Consider the following 18731-nt stretch of genomic DNA (forward strand, 5'->3'; position numbering starts at 1 on the left):
TCGAAGTATATCTTGTAGATTCCGAAGTCACATTAAAATTCTATATACAAAAACTTGAATGTAAACTAGAAAAGTTTTTGTTACATACATAATATTAACATTATTCACATTAATTAAACATTGCAGATTTAATTTGCATCTTATTACAGACTCATCTCGATGTAGTTCCGCGATCTCGATCTCAGGATCGAGTACTGTAACCGGTGCATTAACAACCGTCGCGAGGAAGATCCAAGCGTTGACAATTTGAAATCCGTATTTCAAATGGCGAACGGTTTCAACCTGCGCGTTTGCGCTGCTTTCATTTTACTCGCTCCATCGCAACCCCCTCGGCTCTTCCGGAGTGTTTCAAAATCACCTCCGGACGGGGGTACCACTGGTACGAGCGACAGCGACGACGGTACGCGATCTACGCGCTGGTACGATCGCTGTTTGCCGCGTGGCATCGGCGGAAACGGCCGTGGATCGCCGAGCGAGCGAGCGAGCTCGCCGCTCCGGAATCGTGCCGACAGTTGCATGTCGGATTTTGTGCCGTTCGTATAGTCTCGCTCCGGTCGGCTGACTGTCCTCGCCTGGCGAGACGGTGAGTAAACCTGCCCTGCAAACCGTCCCAACCGTCGGCGATAATCGGTCCGCGGAGTCGCGAAACTCGCCGGAGCACGATCGCGCGCATTGCCGCGTAGCGACAAACCGATCTTCGACACCTTTTCGCTCGAGCGCGCGATTGAATTGTTATATTTTCCGATAGGTGTAACCGGCAATATTGTCTTCGTGTAACATGTCGCGAGTACGTGCTCGATCGGGAATGAGCTTCGCGAAAGTAAGAACAACACGACCGCCGAACGAATTCGGGGACCGATTTGTGTTTAGAGACACGATTCAAAGCGAAGCTCCGAGAACCGGTAACTTAAAAAGTAGAAACATTCGATACAGCACAGAGAATATTACTCACTCTTCTTTTCCTCCAATAATTTTGGCAATTTCCATTGCTGAACAGAATCCCCGATTTTCAGTCTCGAGGACGCGAATATGTAATAAATTCGCGGCAGGAGGAAAGCCGACGTGCTTATCGATTCCTCGTCTATTTCGAGAAATGCCCTGTTTGCGAAAGATAACAATTTAACAGAGGGAACCGTTAAAAACGAACACATTCGCCGTTACCGTTCGGTTAACAATGAATTAGCGGGATAAACGATTCAGGTGCACGGACGCGCATAAGTTTTACGTAATGTATTACCGTATCCCTTTTACGGCGGCCGCGCGAGCCGGAGCGGGAATGAAAAATCGCCGTTCTTTTTCCTTTTTGTGCGAGCTCGCCGGTTTATCTAGTCCGCGATTAGGAGAGTGGAACGGGAGACGGGGGGGAGGGGGCAGTGCGCGGCAGGTGCAATACGCGAATGCAAACGCGCGGCTCGGCGCGGCCGCCGAGTGTGCGAATTAGTGTGTGAACCTGCGTAAGCGCCTACGTGCACCTCGTAAAACAATCCCGGCGCGACCGGGGGGAGGGGGAGAAAAATTGCCCGCGCTCTCTTGCGCGTAATGCACGATGATACGCGCACCTCGCTCGCGAAACGCTCGCGAAACGCTCGCGCGTTTCAATTGCGAAACGGGCGGGCGGATGAGTACCTTTGCAAAACCGTAATTACCGTTGCCGGTTGCGCGTGCTTTCCGCGTGTTTTCGCAACGGCGTCTTTCTAATTTAAAGAAAGAGAGTCGGAATCATTATTTATTACACGCTCTGGGACAGGTCCCCGAAAGGCCGAATCAGACTAGCAGTTGCCACGCGAATTGGATTGGGATTGGCGATTGCCTTCTAGCCAATAAGAGCAGCCAACGATTTAATCGACTCTCCTTCTAGCCAATGAGAGCAGCCAACGATTTAATCGACTCTCATTGGCTAAAGGACAATCGTCAATCGCCAATTCCAATCGATTCCGAGTCAGCAATTGCTATAAGTCTGATTCGGCCTTAAAGCGTAAGAGCAATTGTTAGAGAAAGAGAAAGGGGGGATTACAAAAACGATCTTAAGGCCTGTCTCCGCGATGCTAGTAGAACTTGGACCGAGTCACACAAGCCTTTAGAGAGACCCTGATAACAAATGATAACGAAGTGCGAAGGGAATCATTTAGATAAGTCCGATACAATGAATCAGAGCGAACCGCGAGCAGCCGCGTTCAAAGCGCTTATATCTGCACTTAATTTCGTACATATTTAGGAACACGTCGCGAGTCTCGTCTTCATTAGCTTCGAGATTGTCCGGATTACCGCGAAACTCCTATAATTGCATCGTGTCTCGGGCTTCCTATCGTACGTCACGTAATTATGACACACGTGGTGTTACGCCGTTGCCCTCGAGTTTAATCATTCATCCCGTCCGTCACATTAATTGCGATCCTTAATGGACACTTAAAGCAATTTCACGATTCCTCGGAATTCTTCCCCATTAATCGTTATTGCTCGAGGAAACGTCATAGGCGAACCCAGCTTTGCTAATTCGTTAATCACGAGTAGCTTTACATTTCGAGAGCGATCAGTTTCTCAAGCGTCTTCGAACTCGATCTCCCATTTTCGTCCGAGAGAACGAGCACTTTACACACTTTCCTCCCCGTTGAGGCGATACTCGACCGCAGACGTCGAGTCAGCTGTCGAGACGATCCCAATCTCAGCGACTTCGCGAGAGAGCACGTGCGATACAACGCGCTCTCATATTTGATGTCTCCGGACATATATTTTTATCCTAATGTAACGTCTGCGAAATCGGAGATAGTGACGAGCGTTTACCCTCCTTTGTCTCCTTAGCGAAAGTGCCGCGGCGAAAGTGAGTCGACGGAATCGAGATTACCCCCGTAGTCGAGAAAAGAGCCTCGCTGTCATTTATAGCGAATTCGGTAGCTTGCACTAGTGCGCACTGAGTGCACACTAAGGCTTGTTTACAGTCAATTCTTATATTTGACAATCATCTTAAATATTTCTTGAAATATTTCGTAGCCAGTAAAATGATCTGTACAGCATCCACGCGGATCGTTTTTTTTTTTGGCTAAACACTCTTTGAATGACGTATATTTAAGACAAAGTTAAGGATAACAACTGACTATAAACTGGCCTTAGTGTGTACTCAGTGCGCACTAGCGCGAGCAATCGAATTCGCTATATACCCAGTGAGAAATGATTTGTCGATCGACGTCGAAACGACGTCGAATCGACATCGATACCGTCGAATTGACGACGTCAATTCGACATCATTTCGACGTCGATCGACGAATCATTTCTCACTGGGTAGCGAATCCTTTCGACATACGTACATGCGTGTACGAATGTATGACGCGAGTCGCGTTACGCAACCGCGGAAAAAGAATCGCTCGTTCCTATATACGTATATGTAGGTGGGCGAACTGCCGTGAGAGACGTCGAGGACGCCCATGACTCATCCACGCTCTCGATCGCTCGGTGCATTTAAGCGCGGATCCTCGCCGCTCCCGATCGCGCCGTTCCCGGGCCATCCATTGTCGATCGGTTCCCTTTCAGGGGGTAAATCGCCTGTCAAAAATTTGCGTACCGAGCCCCGGCTGCTCGGCAAGAGTCAATTTCCGGCGGGATAGACATGGATACATCGTTCAGCTGACGATATTTGTGATGTATCGCGAGGAGTCACGTCGTGTCACTGACCGTAAAAAGTTTTCGCATTAGCTGATGCTATTTAATGACAGGCGGAATAATGCGCGGCTGAATCAGCGATAATATCCGCAGTATAACTGCGAGATCGATCGAGAGTCGGTCCGCTAATATTTCGGTGTAGATCGAGCTACGGTTCAAGTATTTTGCAAAACGCGCCGCTCCATTAATCGGCGCAAAACGCTGAGCCGAGCGGAACTCGATGTTAATGGTAGATCGTGGGACCGAAAGCACGACCCACTGCACTCGATCTAATCACCAAGTGCTCTTGATGACGGCGATGGTGCGAAGGTTGTTCCAATTAACGTTAAACGACGTAAAACGATGAAATGCATCACCGTGATTGAAACAAGAAACTCGTCGCGCGGCGAATTTATTACAATTAGATCTCTTTACCCAAGTTAATTAATTAACGATCTTACTTGACTCTGGGAATACACTGCTGTGGCTTAATAAATGCACATCTCGAACTATATTAACGTATAATAAATTTATTCTTTCTTATTTATTCTTCAAACATTTATAATTTGTCGAGAAGCAATTCACTTAAAATTTAGAGTGGATTTTCTGGAACACGTGAAAATATGTTACACTGAGAAAACTTTCCATCGGATAAACCAATTAAATAATGTTTCCGATGATTAATTTGTCCGATGAAATTTGATCGAAAAACAGATCATATTTTTCTTCGGCTATATCCGTTTGTTATTATGTAATAAAATTAACGTAAAAGTAACGTTAACATTTTATTTTTTACTGCGTAGCGTTTAGAAACGCGATCGATATCGAACTAATGAATTACGATGTAATTCTAAAGGGATTTCCCATGTTTTTGTATCGGAATAAAATCTCCGTTTTCATTTTCGTTCTCGATACGCCGCTGATAAAACAATAGAAAAATGTTATACATACGTATCGTTTTTATTTTTTTCGAAAAAGCGTTACACTTTACGCTTTTTCCTTTAACTGTGGTGTCTTGTATAAACCAAGTTCGCTTATTATTATTTGTATTCTTTTATTTTGGCTGTGGGCTTCAGTGCGGTAAATTCGGTGAGCGCTCACGCGTGTCTCCCTGTTTCGGTATGTCGGTCCCACCTGCCGTTTCCTGCTTCCTCTCGCGTCCCTTTCACTCCCTTTCGACCGGCCCTTTCAATGGATTAGGGGCCTGTCGCGCGACGCGTCAGCGCGCGGCACCTCCGCACGCAAAGTGCATTTCGGATCGGGGCGCGCGTCAGCGCGATTGTCTCTGCGGGCGCGAGGTCGCGAACGAAGACGGAGAACGCGAGGGACCGCGCCTCGCTCGGAGAACAATACGCGAAAGCGATCTCTGACGTCGAGAGCGGAAGAAGAGGAGACGCCGAGCCCGCGGATGAGGAGGCCGGGGGGGAATCGATACCACCGCGCCTTGCTGTACCGCGAATTAAAAAAAAAGGAAAAGAAAGAAAAAGGAAAGGGTTAACGAGACGACGGGAGGGAAAGGAAGAAAACGATGCAACATCTGGACGTTACGGTTTCTTCTGCTATATAGTAGAAGAAGGTGAACGAACCGATGCGAACGATTCCTCGCCTCTCTCTTCTTCTTCTCCTCCCCCCATCTTTCTCTCTCTCTTTCTTTCTTCCTCTTTGCGGTGCACCTCGCATCTCTCGGAACGCAGAAAATTGCTTCTTAGCATGCTTAGACGCCGCGACGTGTAGCAACATTGTTCGCCTCGTTCGATCGCGTCGCTTCGATAGGATCGATTTAAGGAGCCGTTTCGGTATCGGTCGTCGCCGTTGTTCATCACGGGGATTCGTTCCGTGGATTAGCGCGATTCAAAACGCATGCACCGCCGTCCCGTCCGCCGCGGATGTCCTGCGGATCGATGCAAGGATTTACCGCTGGCTTTTACCGTTACGATATCTCTAACGGGATGCGGAGAGTACGACAGGAGGAACAAGGCAATTTCTCGCGCTTTCCAGATCGGCCGCGCGTGATTCCCAGCAGTTGCAACTGCTATTCGACACGGTAATCGCGACATTATATATCAAATGATAATTGCCAGGTGTTCAGAGTGTCTTTATTCAGTCGTTCCATCCAACTATCCCATGCAGCACAGAAAGTTAAAATAATGTTACTGAAACGTTGCAGTTTTGAACGTTGAAGTATAAATATCTTTTCTACGTTGACTCTAGATTAATATTTGTACATTAATTCTTTATATTGCTGCAACGTTAAAACAATCTTGAACAAATTATTATTTTTTAACACTCAAATAGATACTTCAAAAATGTATAATTATGAAATAAATATACCTATATATTTTTTTTTGCAACGGTCAGAAATTTTCTGAGCTAAGATCGGATTATTTTAGTGGAACAATTCAATTTCAGCACTTCCAACAGTTGTAAAAAAAACGCGACCAATGTTAACTCAATATAATTTAATTATGTTTTCTGAATGTTGAATTGTAACGTTTACGAAACTTTACAATTCAGCGGACATCAGACGTTTTTGCAATATCTTTTCAACGTTGAATCTACATTTCGTAACATTGATGCAATATTGCAATGTTGTAATGAAACGTTTCTAAGCTGTTGATTCAACATTTGTGTACTGTATGGGTATGTACTGAGCTACGTATTTTGTCACAAGCTCTCGTCTCAGATGTCTTATTTTAATTTAGAACGAAAACTAAAACTGGGGCACATTATAATCTCGAAATATAATCTCAAAACGAAATATAATCTCATTTCAAGATTTTCACGTTGAAACTAAACATATTTTCAAAAGAGGAATATCCTTTTTCTCTGTGTACATGCGAAGGTACGTAACCAACTGAGGACAAAAAGAAAGTACCATAAACGAGTGGAAAAAAATGAATATATCCAGATTCACGCGATGCTCCGCTTTTTCAAGTAAAACCGTTGTGCATGTCGCATGCAAATGTGACAGGTTTAGTGCACCGTGTCGCGGCCGACGACGAGGGGACGGAGGCTTTTTCGAAATTCTGTCACGGCGCGCCGGCGACGCGTGTAAAACGCGAGATGCAGCGGCTCGTGACGACCTTTGATCGCTCGCGCTTGCCTGTCGGATTGTCGAATCTGGTGACGCCGGAAAATACACACGGAACGGAGCGGCCGTGTCTCGCCGGAACGACAAAACGACCTGACGTTTTGTGCCTCTGTGTCTACGATTTTATCGTGCCGAGCGCGACCGTCCGCGCAACCCCGAAGCGTGTCCGCCGCGCAAGCTGAACTCGAAAATCGTCGGAAGGATTGCGTTGCGTAATCGCAAAATGATCTCCGCGCGGATGAAAATTGAGGAATTTGCGAATGATGATACCGTTTTGAAAAAAAATAGAGCTTCAATTTCTTAAGGTCCTTGAAATTTGTACATACAGGATACACTGAGAAAAGAGTCTTTGAAAATTTATTACACTGAAATAAACATTATATGCCACAAATAAATTTTCAAAGACTTTTTCTCAGTGTACGTCGAGTTGTCTGTATTTTTGTTTGGTCTAAAGATTCGTATTCGCTAGATTTTAATATAGATATATATTTATTTAAAAAGTAGTAAACCTTCAAAGTAAATGTATAGCCGAGCGGTAAACCACTGAGGGCATTGTGGTGTACAGTGTTACCATTTTATATTTTAAATATGGAATTTCTCGGGCGGGACACACACACACACTGATGCGAAAGAGGTGTTAATTCGACAAGTAGAACATAATCTGATAATGAATACTATTTTAAGGGAAAAAAATTAAAAGAGCACACGGAGCAGCTGCACCATACGGTTTCGGCGATAAGTAATGACGATTATTTTGGAGTCATCGTACCTCCCGTCATCGCGCTTATCTCGATAACGCGTTACGATAAGCGATAAATTGAACCGAGAGTTTCGAGGCGAGGAGGAATCGCTGAAATACGAATGGTGTTAATGTCGAAATGCCTAGTTTTATCTGCCAATTTTCAAACCGATGAGCCTCTGCTTCCGTCATTACTGCAAAATTGTCTTGCACGAGATGATCATTGCGCATATACGGGGTGTCCTAGAACAGTCGATGTAAATTCTACTGGTACAGTATTTTAGATAGCACGAGAATACACGATTATAATTCAAATAAACAAATTTATGTAGAAATATAGAATTAAATTAAAAAATATTTGTAACGCCGATTTTAATTCAAGAAATTAAAAGAACGATTTCATATTTACAGGACAACTTTTCGACCATCCAATACTACGAGATTTGTATTTTATTCTCGAATAAATATTCTGATAACGCGCGCTGATTTATCACAACCATTTGTCTAAAGCTTTAACTAGAGAGATCCTCGCTCTTGGAAGCATCGTTTGGACTACGACCAATCCTCAATCCTTATCGATCGTCATGGCACTTTTGTTGCTTCTTCCATCAATAATGCGCGGCTTAAAATAAAACGAAGAATCGCCGGGACTACTAAGAATCTCCATTCAACATACGTGGTAGAGCGCCGGAAGTCAGGCGGACGAACGATTCATTCGCCGGAAACTTCTCCGAAAGACACTGCTAGAAAGTGTCTGCGCTAGCAAAAGTCGGCGATTCGCGTTCCGTAAGCGAGAATGACGCGGGGATTCGGTTGTCTTCACAGCGCTCGCTCGCATCGATTGCTTTCGTTGCGAATTTCAACGTGAGTTTGCGCTTTCGTAAGGGATAATTCCGCGAAACTACCGGATATCCGTTTAGCTACAGATGCTTCGTTCAATTCGATGTCGATTTTCCTTCAGCGAAGAAAGTCAGGAAGACCATCGTTCACCGCAATTTTCTGATATTGCTTCCTCATAAAACTTTGTTTTCGTGAAACAAATTCTATTCGAGTTTTCATTGCCAAGGTATTTAGAATGTATCAAAACGTCATTCATTACATATTCTTGTAGCTCACCTCGAGAGCTTATCAAAACGCTATAATAAAGTTATATTTTCGTTATATACTTTCCGAGTTATGGGGCCTTGAAAGTTACAATGCCGTCGGTATTAGCATTAGCCAAGATATGAAGACCACTACATGGTCCGTTTTACGAGTATATCTTCGTTATATCGGTGTGTGTAAAAACACACCATAGGTGTAAATCCGACTGTGCATTCTTCACACGTTACACCTAAGAATTGCTATGTAATACTCGTACGTTATTTAAAACCCTACTATCTTTTACCTTTAATGTATGTTCTGTGACTGACCATGCCCTCTTCACAGGGTACATCTTGGATAATGCTAATGGCGGCAATACTCTAACTTTCAAGCAACATAACTCCGAAAATACTTAACGGAAACATTACAAGGTTATCACAGCGTTTTGGAAAGCTCTTGAGTTAAGTTACAAGAATGTGCAATAAAAAAGGAGAGTTGCATGCTTAAAAAATTTCAAAGTGATCTTTACGTAATCTTGATGAAGCTGTTCAAAATCATATAGATATTGCTGTGGAATGCGTCACTAAAAGCCAAAAACCCGTATGCGCATAAGAAAAAATTAGAAACTTGCACATGGCTTCCTCATATAGAGGGTGTTTTGTGTGCGAATTAAAATTCTGAAGAAGCAATTTCCGATTTGCACCATAACTGGCAAAGCTTTTTCTATGAGGAAGGCGAAATAAAAAATAACAACTTGCCCAGATAACGAAGTACTGTTTCCAAATTTCCAATTTGCACTTTCAAATTGTAAATCAAGTTGCCCAGGTGATGAGGAAACAATGTGCAAATTTCCGATTTTTACGTATTTCTATCAGAAAGAATTCAAATTAAAATCTCGGTGAAGTATATTTAAAATTGTTTGATTAGTGTCGTTTATCCAAACTTTCTTCAAAGCTTAGACGAAGCTTCCATGATTTAAACAACTATTACGCATTTCTATCAGAAAGAAATCAAATTAAAATCTTGGTAAAGTATATTTAAAATTGTTTAATTAGCGTCGTTATTCAAACTTCCTCCAAAGCTTAGACAAAGCTTCCACGATTTACACATTAATTCCGCGAAAGCTATTGGCTGTTTATTGTTGGAAGGATATTAATTTCAAAGTAGAGCTAGAGAACTGACTGTAAAATAGCTAGAAAAATGCCGGGTGATCTCGAAATAGCCTACACACTTAATGACATTTCTCATAAATAATTTAACTTATTTCTCACGTTACGATTTACACGTTACAATTATGATTTATATTATACGAAACGTTCTAACTAATGCACTTTCTCTCGAATAGTAAGACGAAAACTAAAACAAAAGGATCACGGAGTGTATGAGTGTATCATCTCGATCGTCTGTTCCAGAGTAAAGCTTGGGATGGAGAACCAACAGGTGTGGGTCCGTGACCCCAAGGAAGGCTTCATAATCGGGAAATTTACTGACATGGTGGACGGGGACGCTCTGATCGTACCCCTCGACCCGAAATATTCGCAACGCACCTGTCCGCTGGACGAAGTGTATCCTGCCGGCGAATATACCAAAGATGTCGAGGACAATTGTAAATATTCTCTCGACATGCACGCTATCTCGTAATCCTTTTATCAGAAAAAAAGAAAGAAAAAATTTCGAGGAACGGCCCGACAACGAGGCTGATCTTACGCGGATAGTAAGAAAGAATAGAACAGAGTGAAAAGATAGCATTAGTGCCTGTTTACTCGCGATTCCTCCCCCCGATTGTTATACACCGTGACGTACACTGTGCGTTTCGCGTCCATTTTATATATCAGAGATTAAGATCGCGTGGTCACGCTCGCTTCTCACGCGACTTTCGCTCTTTTGCAAAGGCACTTTCACTGATTTTTTCCCTTCTCATCTGCTCTTTTTTCTCTAAATTATCTTCTCCCAGGTGCCCTGATGTACCTGAACGAGGCCACGCTGCTGAATAATATTCGCACTCGTTATTTCAAGGACAGGATATACGTGAGTAATTACGGCGACGCTGAGGTCGAGCCGCTCCTCCTTGCCTCCGCCATCTCCGGCCAATTTTAATCTCCCGTTACGGTTGTAAATTTCAGACTTACGTCGCCAACATTTTGATAGCCGTGAACCCGTATTACGAGGTGAAGGATCTCTATTCGCCGCAGACTATCAAGTCTTATCAAGGAAAGTCCTTGGGTGAAACGCCACCGCACGTCTTTGCCATCGGTACGAGTCCGCGCCGCACGACCCCTGCATCCCTTTCGTCCATAGTTGATTCGCTCCCGGCGAGAGTACAGAGCAATTTTCCTTTATCTTCGCAGGCGACAAAGCGTTCAGAGACATGAAAGTGCTGAAACAATCTCAGAGCATTATCGTATCCGGCGAATCGGGAGCTGGCAAGACCGAGTCGACCAAGTATCTCCTGCGATATCTCTGCGATCTCTGGGGCTCGACGGCCGGCCCGATCGAGCAGAGGATTCTCGATGGTAAAAAAAAATTAATTATAAGAACTTAATCAAATCTGCAGAGTGTAATTTAAACCACTTAACATCGTGGAAAGAATTAGATAAGAATTAAGAACGCACAAGCTAATCAACGTGTCCTAAGAAAATCCTGTATTTAGTCACGACTGAACAAGTTAAAATTCAAATTATTGAACGCACTTATAATATAATTAATCCTCAGCAACTCCGGTGTTGGAAGCGTTCGGCAACGCGAAGACGAAGCGCAACAATAACAGCTCGCGCTTCGGCAAGTTTATGGAGGTGCACTTCGACGCCAAGTGCCAGGTGGTCGGCGGCTACATCTCCCACTACTTGCTGGAGAAGTCCAGGGTGTGCCTGCAGAGCCCGGACGAGCGGAACTACCACGTATTTTATATGATGTGCGCTGGCGCGTCGGCTGATCTGCGCGCCAAATTGGGGATCACCAAGCCGGACGACTTTCATTATCTGAGGAACGGTTGCACCCAGTATTTCTGCAACGCGAGGTCGGAAAAACGATTGAACGAGGCGCAAAAGAGCCGCGAGCAGATACAGAAGCGCAGCCTGCACGATCCCATCTTGGACGATGTTGAAGGATTTAACGCTATCGATCAGGTATACGCCAGCGAAACTTCTTCCAGTGCGACATAAATTATATAATCTTCGAACGATCTGAAAAATCTCTGGTGATTATTTTATTCTCGTCTCGTTGACAAATTTTTCCAAGCTTTCTTATTTATTGCGCTATCTTTCGTCTCTACATCCTTTTATTATCTTTATTATATCAAAGGCATTCACCCGACTCGGTTTAACGGATGCCGAACGCATGGAGATCTACACGATGGTGGCTGCGGTGCTTCATCTCGGCAACATCACGTTCGAGGACAATCCGGAGGACACGAAGGGCGGCTGTAGGATAACCGTCGACTCGGGGAAAGCGGTGACAATATCCGCAAAGTTGCTGGGGGTGGATCCCGAAGAGCTGCGGCAAGCTCTAGTCTCAAAAGTGATGCAAACCAGTCGGGGTGGCATTAAAGGAACGGTCATTATGTAAGTGCACGAAGATATTTAATAATATTTCTTTTCTTGGTGGATTTATAAATATCTCTTCGGTTTTCTTTTGTACTTGTAATCTTCCTCGAGTGCTTTCATCGATTTGTCTAATTGTGACAGGGTGCCCCTGAAGGTTTACGAAGCCCATAACGCTAGGGACGCTTTGGGCAAGGCCATTTATAGCAAACTGTTCGATCACATTGTCGCGCGGATTAACAAAAGCATACCTTTCAAGGCGTCGAGTTATTACATCGGCGTGCTGGACATCGCGGGATTCGGTAAGAAAATTATTTTCGATCAGTGAACTTTCTTCTGAATTATACAAAAGCAAATCCCAGTGATTTTTCCCCTTTGCAGAATACTTTAAAGTTAACAGCTTCGAACAGTTTTGCATAAACTACTGCAACGAGAAGCTCCAACAATTTTTCAACGAGCGCATTCTGAAGTACGAACAGGAGCTGTACGCCCGAGAGTCCTTGAACGTCCCGAAAATTTCCTACGTCGATAATCAGGATTGTATCGGTGTGTGAAATTGCGATAATTGAGATACAAAACTCGAGCGTTTAAAATGAAAAATCATAAATCATATATAATTACCAATTAACGAATTATACATATTATGTTATTACTTTCAATAGAATTATGTTTAATATAAAGAAAATTTAGAGGATGCCGGTGTCGTTTCATCCGAGTAAAATTCTCTCAAAAGTTTTAACTTGAGATTTCATAAGGATAAAAATGATTAAGTACTTCCGCCTATAGATTTCCGCTTAAAGCTAAATCGCGTGTCACGCTAACTTTCAGATTTAATCGAATCGAAGAATACGGGTATCTTCAGCCTGCTGGACGAGGAATCGAAATTGCCGACTCACAGTTTCGCGCATTTCACCAACGAGGTTCACCGCGCATGGAGCGGTCATTTCCGCATCACTTTACCGCGAACGTCACGATTGAAGGCTCATCGGGAATTACGAGACGACGAGGGCTTCGTGATTCGCCATTACGCCGGCGGTGTTTGCTATCAAACGGTAAAGCAATATGTTGCCCACAAAATAGCATGTAAAAAAAGCATCATACGTGTCATAAACACATCAAAACGTGTCACAAACTGAAGTCGCTTTTTTAAACGACGCTTCCTGATTTCCTTCAGATGCATTTTGCATCTTCGCGTCCGGAAAAATGTCTGTATAAAAATTTGTATACATATAACTGTGAATTAATATTTTATTCCCGCAGAATCAGTTTATTGAAAAGAACAACGATGCGCTGCACGCCTCTCTGGAAGCGCTCATTCAGGAAAGTGGCAATAAATTCCTCAGAACGCAGTTCGCTAATCATTCGTTGCAAAAGGGGAAGCTCACCTTCATCAGTGTCGGCAGTAAGTTCAAGACGCAGCTCGGCGAACTTATGGACAAGTTAAAAAGCAATGTAAGGATGAAGATTTCTTGAATTTATAGAAGTTCTGCTGAATTTTTTTTTATTTCTCCATTCGTGATTCTTATTTCAATTTGTTCAGGGAACAAATTTCATAAGATGTATCAAGCCGAATAGCGATATGGTGGCGCATCAGTTTGACGGCAACAGCATTATGAATCAGCTACGCTGCTCGGGAATGACGTCGGTTTTGGAATTGATGGAGCACGGATATCCGAGTCGAGTGCCCTTCCACGAGCTTTACAGCATGTACAAGTCATACCTGCCACCGGAGCTCGCCAAGCTCGATCCTAGATTCTTCTGCGAGGCACTGTTGCACAGCTTAAAACTGAACCAGAAGGACTTCAAATTCGGCATTACCCGAGTCTTCTTCAAGCCAGGCAAGTTCGCGGAATTCGACCGAATCATGAGGTCCGATCCAGAGAATCTGCGTAGGCTGGTCGCCAACGTGAAGAAGTGGCTGCTGAAGTCGCGCTGGAACAAGCTGCAATTCTGCGCGTTATCGGTGATCAAACTGAAGAATAAGATCATCTATCGCCGGCAGCATTTGATTGTGTTGCAAAAGACAGCGCGAATGTACATCGCGAAGAAGCAGCATCGACCGCGTATCCGTGGCATCATGAAGATAAAAAATCTGCGGAAGCAGCTGACACGAATGGAGGAGACTGCGAGTCAATTGAAGAATCGAGAAAAATCGACGCAGGATATGAAGAGGCTCGATGACGACTTAGAGGCGGCTATACGCAAAATCAAAAACAATTCGAAGATCGCGCCGACAGAGATCGACGGTCTCTACACGTCTTTAGTGAATCAAGTAAACAAGCAAATGGCTGCTCTTCAAGAAATGGTGAAGCAGCAAAAAGTTGCCGAGGAACAGGCAAGGTTGAGGAAGATTCAGCAGGAACTGGAGCTGGAGAAGAAGCGAAAAGAGGACGAGGAACGTAGGAAGAGAGAGGAGGAGGACAACAGGCGGAAAAAGCTGGATATGGAAGCCAGAAGAAAGGTCGAGGAGCAGCAAAGGAGGAGACAGGAGGAGGAGGATCAAAAGACCGCAGCTGCTCTCCAGGTTCGGCGAATTTCTATGTGATGCATTAATTTAGAAGCCAATTAACAAATTTCATATAAAAATCTATATTATTATAAACATCTTTATAGTTGCAAATTGTTTAGCTCACATTTCAATTAAAAAAAAAATTAATACAAATAATTCGAAATTTTTTTTACAAAGAATTGGAATAATCAAACAATTTTTCTTAAATGGTTATTAATATACATTGTACTCTTATTTCTGTTCGTTATTTGAAGGCCCAATTGGAGAAGGAAGCTATGGAAGAGAGTCGGTTTCGAGAATTGCTGGAGCAAGAAAGAAGAGATCACGAATTGGCGGTCAGGCTTGCTCAAGAGTCGAACGGACAAGTCGAGGATTCCCCACCGCCTACGCGAAGGTAAGATCTTTCTTGTCAATTAATATAATTGGTTCATGCAAGTGTATAAGCGATTTCTAAATCATTAAAATTAAATATTTTTGTCTAACGCATTAAAGAAATCGCGCGATCTTGAATAGTATCTCCGATAATTAATGTAATTTAAGCAAAATGCACGCGGTTTGTAAACCAATTCAACGTACTGATTATTTTGTCAGTTGACATTTTATCTAATTGTAATTCCTTGGATACCTAATCGATAACATGTACTGTATTAAATTTATCGGTCCAAATACGATTCTGACGTCGCGCGGAGAAGAATCATATAAAACGTTGTCCAAAACAGAAATAAGATGTTATTTTGTTGTTTAAATTGACGCAGTGGCTCCGATGTACGAGCACCTATGAACAACAACAGACTAATAAGGTATCGTATAATTGCTCGGGTTTTTCGCATGAGAGCTAAACGACTAATACAGTTCACTTTCACTTTTCTCGAATTAACCCTCGTCGTCCGCAGCGACCAACGTCCATTTTCCAGCGACCGATTCTTCCGGCAAATTCTTATTCCGCAAATAAATCGTCGAAGAAGACGCGCCCAATGAGAACACTAACGTGCGAATCAACATCGAATCCAATATCGAAACCGCGTCCCAATCGTCAGTTTTCGAAAATAATTGAGTTTTGGAACTTTATTTTTTGTGTTAAATTTTATATTAAATAAGTTAACTTGGCAGTTCTTCCCAATAGGACCTTAAAGGTATTCAGACCGTAGTGATTTAATACATAAACTAAAGTTTCGAAACTTAATTATTTTCGAAAACTGACGGTTGGGACGCGGTTTCGTTGGCTCGACGTTAGTGTTCTCATTTTCGAAGGATTTGTCATGGAGAATAGACGATTCCATTTTCATACTTTTTCAGGCATGCTACTAACCGTAAAGATTTATTTTCGCATTTTCAGACTCTTGCGTAGATTCCCTTTTTTACTCACTTTAAGTCGCGTGGTCTAATAATTTTATTTCGCACTAACTTCCTCATAGAATAACGCCGCGTGTATTAGCGCTCAGCATATCCCAATCTCAAAGTGTTGTGTTACGAAACCGCGGTTACGTATTATTTTCTTACGAGTATCTGTCATGCGATGTAGATCGGAGCAGGTGCGTAACCAGCAGGCGGCTATGAGCAACAAAAAATACGACTTGTCTAAATGGAAATACTCGGAGCTGCGAGATGCAATCAATACGTCCTGCGACATCGAGTTACTCGAAGTACGTGCACGCATATATCGATTGAATAACCGTAATTTTTTTTTTAATCTAAAAAACTGCTCATTCCAGGCCTGCCGTCACGAGTTTCATCGCAGACTGAAAGTTTATCACGCTTGGAAGGCGAGAAACCGCAGGAGAACCATCATGGACGAAAACGAGAGGGCACCGAAGTCCATCATGGAAGAAGGTAAATAATTATAGTGGCTGCAAATTAATCATTAAAAAATAGTGTCAATTGCAATTAGATTAATACGTTAATTAGCGATGGATTGGTGGCGGTAGATGACTGATAAAATACGAGGCATATTCGGAAATTAAGGTTACAACGTATCTGTAGCTCCAAGGAAAATTTTTCGTTAAGTTTAAGCATTCCTGCATGAAAAAAGGAATCTTACTGACTACGTTTCCACCGAGGGTCAGAGTCGGGCTAGAGTCGAGTCAGAATCGGGTTGGGGTGAGCGCTTCGCGGTGGAAACACCAAATTCAAACCTGAACCCTACCTTATAAAATTTTAAAGCGACAAGAGTCTTGTTAGGTTCCTGTAGTGTTATGTATGTCATATAAGTATCAATAATAAATATGCATTTTTCGACTTTTGTAGAATGTTGTAACCTTAATTTCCGAATATGCCTCGACTATTACGACCTGCGAGCGATATCTTAAGCGAACGGTACCGCGATTGCGGTTTTTCAGCTGCGAAAACACCAAGGACACCGTTGAAGCAACAGATAGTCGAGTCGTCTCAGAGATATTTCCGAATTCCCTTTGTCCGTTCCTCCGCGGCCGGGCAACAGGAAAACACGCACGGCGGCGGCAAGAGAGGCTGGTGGTACGCACATTTTGACGGGCAATACGTGGCGCGGCAAATGGAACTCCATCCCGATAAACCGCCTATACTCCTTGTGGCAGGTAAAGCCCCACGGCATACATCGCATTTATCGTTCTATATATTACTCATGCTAATGCGAACGCTCTGTATTGCAAATAACGATTTGAATCGAAGTGCAGTTTGAAACTAATGAAATGACCCAGGTCAAAGCGACCAGCCTTGTGAGACATGATAAATTAACGTAACTACCAAAGACAAATGAAAGCACAAGGCTACATAGAATGATTACCTATACTTTTTCACAGGTAGTAAAATATAGTTGCTAAAGTTTTTACGACTTCGCAGAAGTGACAGAAACGCTCTTGCCGTTAACTGGATGCAGTTATGCAATAGGGAATCAAGCGATATTTTCGTGATTTTCAGTTCTATATTGCGAAGTAAAGCCTTACATATTATATAAAAATAATCCAACTCTCATAAAAGAAACCGCATATAATGGAATTGTATTTGAGGAGGATTGTACATATAGTTCAGTCGTTATACTTGGGATAACGTTGGCACAAAATTTTCTTAATGTATTAATAAGTAAGGTTTCGCATCGCAAAACTGCATCCAATTTGTCTTAGACTTTGCCCGTTGAGTCATACCGACATAAATAATTTTTATTTCAAAGCTATTATTTTCTTTTTGTCAGGTGTCGACGATATGCAAATGTGCGAATTGAGCCTGGACGAGACCGGATTAACGAGAAAGCGCGGTGCCGAGGTTCTAGAACATGAATTCAATCGCGAGTGGGAAAAATACGGCGGCAAACCATATGTAGCACCGTGCGATCGCAAAAAGTGAAGAATTCGCAATGAAATAATGAAAAAAAAATTTGTGTCACGTTGTGAAAAAGAAACGGTACATAAATCAACGCGGAAATTTGCGATGGTATTTATGTATCTTACGTAGTTTTTCGTCCGATAAACGCATCGGCGAACCTGTGCCTTGCGAGACGTGCCTTGTGCATTACGGCACGAACGATACATTCGTGGCATAACATATTGCGTCACGGTTACGTAAGTCGAAAAATTTTTTCATCGATATGTTATCGAATATTAAAAGTCCTAGTTTTCTTTAGAATCTAGCTTCTAGCGATTATCAACCGACCAGTATTCCACAACGCGTTCCACAAAAAGAAAATCGGAAATACTTACATCGTAACTTTTGAAAACGTGTGAGAAACACAATCACAATCAGTTCTTTCGCGGTGAAGTTTCCTTAAACATTTAATTCTAAAACATTCAATCGACAAGTCATTTATAAATTCTGCAAGCAGAAGTTAAGATATACAGTATTTAGAGCTTCCTTATGTTAAGCTTGTGCATCGTTAGTTACATTCGCAAGCTAGAAAAACCTTAGTATTTACAAGATTCGTTTACGTTGGTTTAGTAATGACAACATGTAGTAAATAAGTCATTCGAAAGAGAAATGGTAATAAAAAATTCAGAAAAAAACGAACATGAACAATTCATATTATTAGTTGTACTATGCAAACCGAATGATTTTGTGAATGCGGTGATATATATAATATTTCGAGATAAATTTTGCATAGATTTTGCGCGATAAGTAATAGTTATAAAGTGGTGATCTCATTCGGGTGACCTATATTAGAATCCACGT

The 18731-nt window shown here is 42.7% G+C and overlaps 1 protein-coding gene across 1 annotated transcript; it reads left to right on the forward strand.

The window, feature by feature from the left end:
* Positions 1 to 413: 413 nt before the first annotated feature.
* LOC105557857 (myosin heavy chain 95F) lies at positions 414 to 18569 on the forward strand. The gene is made up of 18 exons (XM_012005228.1): positions 414 to 583; positions 9959 to 10152; positions 10501 to 10574; positions 10670 to 10799; positions 10895 to 11059; positions 11259 to 11671; positions 11847 to 12106; positions 12230 to 12387; positions 12467 to 12631; positions 12914 to 13137; positions 13346 to 13537; positions 13626 to 14609; positions 14849 to 14988; positions 15350 to 15394; positions 16117 to 16237; positions 16307 to 16424; positions 16931 to 17146; positions 17761 to 18569. The coding sequence occupies exons 2-18, from the start codon at positions 9972 to 9974 to the stop codon at positions 17910 to 17912; spliced, it is 3738 nt and encodes a 1245-aa protein (XP_011860618.1). The 5' UTR covers positions 414 to 583; positions 9959 to 9971; the 3' UTR covers positions 17913 to 18569.
* The last annotated feature ends 162 nt before the right edge of the window (positions 18570 to 18731 follow it).

Source organism: Vollenhovia emeryi, unplaced genomic scaffold (genome assembly GCF_000949405.1).
Source record: "Vollenhovia emeryi isolate VEMERY1.0 unplaced genomic scaffold, V.emery_V1.0 DF939411.1, whole genome shotgun sequence".
In the NCBI taxonomy this organism is placed as follows: Eukaryota; Metazoa; Arthropoda; class Insecta; order Hymenoptera; family Formicidae; genus Vollenhovia; species Vollenhovia emeryi.